The sequence below is a fragment of the Glycine soja genome, chromosome 20 (genome assembly GCF_004193775.1).
Source record: "Glycine soja cultivar W05 chromosome 20, ASM419377v2, whole genome shotgun sequence".
NCBI classification, from domain to species: domain Eukaryota; kingdom Viridiplantae; phylum Streptophyta; class Magnoliopsida; order Fabales; family Fabaceae; genus Glycine; species Glycine soja.
The window spans coordinates 43,749,305-43,754,446 of record NC_041021.1 but is presented as its reverse complement, the minus strand read 5'-3'; the positions used below and the strand labels follow the sequence as shown (position 1 = coordinate 43,754,446).

At 32.0% G+C, this 5,142-nt stretch overlaps 1 protein-coding gene across 1 annotated transcript; it reads right to left on the bottom strand.

The window, feature by feature from the left end:
- Window positions 1-1,314: 1,314 nt before the first annotated feature.
- On the bottom strand, window positions 1,315-3,734 carry LOC114403659 (peroxidase 12-like). Its single transcript, XM_028366760.1, has 3 exons — window positions 3,414-3,734; window positions 2,488-2,682; window positions 1,315-2,145 (listed from the first exon to the last, which is right to left on the bottom strand). The coding sequence occupies exons 1-3, from the start codon at window positions 3,666-3,668 to the stop codon at window positions 1,525-1,527; spliced, it is 1,071 nt and encodes a 356-aa protein (XP_028222561.1). The 5' UTR covers window positions 3,669-3,734; the 3' UTR covers window positions 1,315-1,524.
- Window positions 3,735-5,142: the final 1,408 nt, after the last annotated feature.

Genomic DNA, 5,142 nt, shown 5'->3' with positions numbered 1-5,142 from the left:
GAAAGAACAAAAACAAACACTTAATTTATAGGATCAATAATTAAACTTAAATTATGTTAACATTTTAATTACTTACGAAAAATTATACTTTACTATAGTTTTAGTATTTTTATTGTAATAAATTTAAGAAAAAATTATTGAATAAATGTTTTATCTAACATAAAAAGTGTGAGTAATATTAATTTCTAAATCAAATTTTAGGCAAGTCGTACGTTATTCATTATTTATATTTATCATCTTCTCGCTTATGTAAAATGTTGAAGCCTTTTCTTTCTTTACCTACGTAAATTATTTGTTAGGCAAATCATATGCATTTTTTATTTATTATCTTCTCGCTTATACGAGTAAATAATTGAAAATTTTATTTTGATTGGACAAAATTTAAATTTCTTTTATACATTAATATGTATATGTAAATTTATTAAAATGTGAATCACTTTATAACATAAAATGAAAATAAATATTTTCTTATGAAACAAGTAGCAAAACTTACACTTAATTCATTGGGATGAACAATTTACCTGAAGTCAAATTAGAATCTAAATTATTATGATAAAAATATGTTTTAAATTCATTTTTATAATATTCTTCATGTAAATGTTCATTTATTTCTTTCATCAAAACAAATTTAATGCTTGGATAAGTAATTGGTTCATATTTAATTAAATAACATAAACTAAATTTCAATTTAAAAATTTGTTTCAATTTTTTCATATGATATTTAAATTTTAAATCTTAAAAAAATTTAGATAAATCATTTTTTACATGTGAATATATATATATATATATATATATAGTGTACGTGTGTGCTGATAAAAAAATATCTTATTAAATAATAAAAAAATTATGTATATATAAGCTTGACGGTAAGACTGTTTGGAATAAAAGAAAAATTAAAGAGGTTAATCTAATTAATAACTTAAGCTTGTTAAAATAAACTAAAAGAGTGTATATATAAAAAGGTCATGGCCTATTTCCATTATAAGCTCAGGTCAACTCTTTTGAATACCCCGTATTATTTGGAGAAAGTCTGCTTTGAGAAAATTATTTAGAAAGCACATTTTTTTATAACATAGAAAGTACATATTGTGCATTATATATAGTGCAAACAATATTTAAGAGGCACTAACCGAATTCCCAAAATAGGTATCCTGATTAAGATGCTGTCTATTCAAATAGATTAAGGAGTGACTATTTTATTTTAACTTCTATTGATATATATTATAAAAACTAAAACAATATAAGGATATGTTTGATTGTATTTTTAAAAATATTTTCAATGAAAATAAAAACAGTAAACAATGAGAAAGAAAATGAAAACAATAAATGAGAAGCTCTCATTCGGATTTTTCCATTATAACTGAGGTACAAGTAGCTAGCTAGGGCCATTAGACAATGGTTCCTTATCACAAAAAAAAGCCCTCTGCTGGGAACAAGAAACAAGGGCTTATCAATTATTCATCATCACCACAACATATATATACAACAAACATACACTATCATGCATGCATCGACCCAGTCACATTACATTTCTATCAAAGTTTCCACCACATCTTCCACCACAGAAGTCAAGAGGGACTTGTTATTGGCATTTCTAACGGAGCAATTGGCACGAATCTCCCCTTGTTTCCCGGTGAGCACATTAAGCTGACCCATCTTGAGCATAGCGAACACAAACTTCTCAAAGAAGAGGTTCTGGTTGACGGCAAAGTCGGTGACAATGCCCTTAGTCCTTTTATCAGTGTACAAGTCTTGGTCGGAGGTGAAGAGGCCCTGGCGGTTCAGGAGGTCAACGTAGTACTTGTTGTCGAAGGTGTTGGGGGATCGGATGTCAAGCACAGTGGTGTTGTCGGTGTTGGCGGCGGGGCACGTGCGTCTGAGGTTGTTGCCGAAGGTCTTGTCCATGACGGGGTCTTGTGTGGGGTAGAGCCTGTTGGTGAAGGAGCTGCAGTGGCTGATGCCTATGGTGTGGCCGCCTGAGAGCGCTACGACGTCGGTGGGGTCGAGGTTTTTGGTGGCGAGGGAGCTTAGGATGGTTGAAGCGTTGCTTGAGGGTGGTGGAAGGTTGTCCAATGTCACTTGTCTTGTGGCAAAGGTTAGCCCATCTCTTCTTCCCAAAGGAATCTCATAGTCTGGTCCTCCTGACTGTAATTCAGAATAAACAAAGAATTGGACATGTTAAATTAGTAACCCATCCTTTCCACCGTTAACTTAGTGCTTTAGCATCGATCTGACCCAAATAACCATATCCTTAATATTTTTATCTAATTCTTAATTAGGTCTTGAATTTTTTTTTCATAATTGATATACTTAAAACTTTTTTTTTATTTAAATTGAGTCTTTTCATTTAATTATCTACTGATATATATAACCGAGCCAATTGGTAGAATTTTCTTTAAAATTTTAACTTTTGTTCCTCAATTCAACCTAAATCAAATATTCTTACACAGACATCTCATAAGCTATAATCCAAATAATGGTACTTACAAGGAAAACAGCATCACGTGCAGTGAGAGCAGTGATGTCGGAGCAGGAGACGACTCTTCCACAACTCTTTTCTAAAAGACCACGAAGGTTTTCGATGATCTTAAATGCCTCAGGTCTCAAAGTCAAGTTTGGTGGCGCTTCTTTCTCACCCGGCCCACTTGCTGATCCATCCAATAATACTGATCCATCACAACCCTACATGTTTAAATTTTTCATCTAACCACATTAATAACCAACCATAACCATCAATGCATATGTCAGCATATCTCCAATTAAATAGTACTTATGTTTTCAAAAAGTATCTAAATGTGCATTAATTTGGCCTTATGATAAGAGACAGATTAACTTTGATTTGCATGATCATCATTTATATAATCATTGGTTTGTTAAAGTCTTTAAAGAAAAAGTTTAGTGATGCTATTGTGCATGAGTACTAGAAGTCTTAAGAGTGTTTGTTAAAGTCTTTAAAGAAAAAGTTTAGTGATTCACTTCTACTGCTCATTCTGTAATCTACCTAAGTGGATTATAAGCATAATACCAAGTTTGGGTAGTAGAAAAATTTCTAATAATTGTCTTTCAGTAAAACATTAGTCCCTCCGCTCTTAATTATAACATCTTTTTAAAAAATTATTTTTTTATAAGATTCTTTTTTAAATATTAATAAAAATAATTAAATAGATAAAAAGATAAGAAAATGATAATTTTAAAATAATAGTATAAATAATTGGCAAATTGTATGATGAGAAAATAATAATACTAAATTAATTATTTTTTAAAAAAGTATGAATTAATTAAAAAGATGTTATAATTAATTAAGGTGGGAAGAATATAAATGTTATGGATTTACATGAAAACAATTAAAGGAAAAACACCGCTTAACTGATAAGAGTGAGCTCTCCTAGCTTGGCTATTTAGTTAATTATTACCTGAACAAAGCAGTCATGGAAGTGAAGGCGAAGCAAGCCAGCAGCTTGAGCAATGTCCTTATTGAAGACCTTTTTGAGCTCTGATCTAACGATAGATTTAAGCTTAGGACAGCTTTTGTCGTAGAAGGTGTATGATAGCCCCTTCGCTGTAGGAGGCCTGGCTTGTGCCTCACACACTTTAATATTGTAAACAGAAAGAAAGATAGAGATGAGAAGAAAGCTTAAAATAGCACTCATACAAGAAATAGAAGCCATTATGATATCAAAAGAGGAAAAGGTAATGAATTCAGATATAGCAAGGCATCTCTAGTATTTAAAGATAAAGGAGTGGCTTTGAACCTGGACTAGTGAATGGGAATTATGGACCACTGTGTGAATATATTCATAAATTTTTTAGGAATTTAGCGTGTTAATAATATAAATTGACTTGGGGAAATTAACATATTGTGGTCAATTTTTTTAAAAAATTCTAATTAAGCAGCCGTGTGGTAGGTTCAAGGGACGTCTCTGCAGGCTGCAGGAAACAAAATATTAGAAAATGACAATGGCAAATGGTTGAAGGATCATTGAAGTTTATTAATTGGATTTGATGTAGGTGGGTCATTGTCATTGAATAAAACCCAGTGTGTCAAGATAAGGAGAAGGTCACGTGTTGAGTACGAGGGTAATTAGGTTACTGATTTTAATTAGGGCAAGTGGGCGGCTACATCTTCAAAGTACTACTGCCCTGTTTGAATCTTTAATTTTAACAATACTACTGTTAAGAGGGGCAGAGGTGGCTCCTGTATTTCAATAACGTGGAACAAGTTCAATTCAATTTTGATGGCCGGTTCACCCTTTTTGCCAATGTCTTGCAACCAAGGACGTAACAATTTTCTCTATTCGACCATGATGCGGGAAATTTGGACTTAATTCATGCAAATTACTTTAGAGTTTAAACTCTTCACTTTTCAATACTAGTATTATTTACTAGCAACGCATGTCTTAGAAACATACATTTTACTGATATGGCCTTTTTCTTGTGGGTATCAAATTTAAAAGATAAATCACTCATCAATGATCGGTTTAATTCGCACGTTATACAAGCTTCCTTGCCCCTTCCTTCCTCCAGAGTGGTCTCACATTAAAATTCGACTTTAACCATATTATTTAATCTTTTTTTTTTAAGAAAGATGAAATATAAGTGTGGGGTGAAATTCTAAGTCAGATCAGAATAAGAAGATTGAACACCATATAAGGAAGAATAAAACCTATAAATTTAAACCTTAAGATTTTGAATGAAAGTGTGATATCAGGTCTCTTATATAGTTGCTCATGGCCTACTAATGTAAATCTTTCAAATATTTACCCCATCGATTCTTCATAGTGTAAGGTGAAGTTTCATATCGGGTAGGAATGACAAAATTGAGCATTATAAGATCCATAAACGTGAACCTTAAAGTTTTTTATTAAAGTGTGGAGCATACTCACTTATATGGTTGCTCACATATCATCGGTGAAAATCTTTCTGGTGTTTACCGACACACAATTAGTATCACAACCAATGGTTTGATTTGATAATCGGCTCAAACGAGTAAAATGGTGACAACAAATTCATGGACATGAAAATCACTTATATCGAAAGTCTTCTTAGCGGGTAAGTTCATGCATGAAGACTAGGTAGCAGGTCCTATCGGTGTTGCGATGGTGAAAAATAATAAGTTTTAAAGTTTTAAGTTAAAGTGTGATA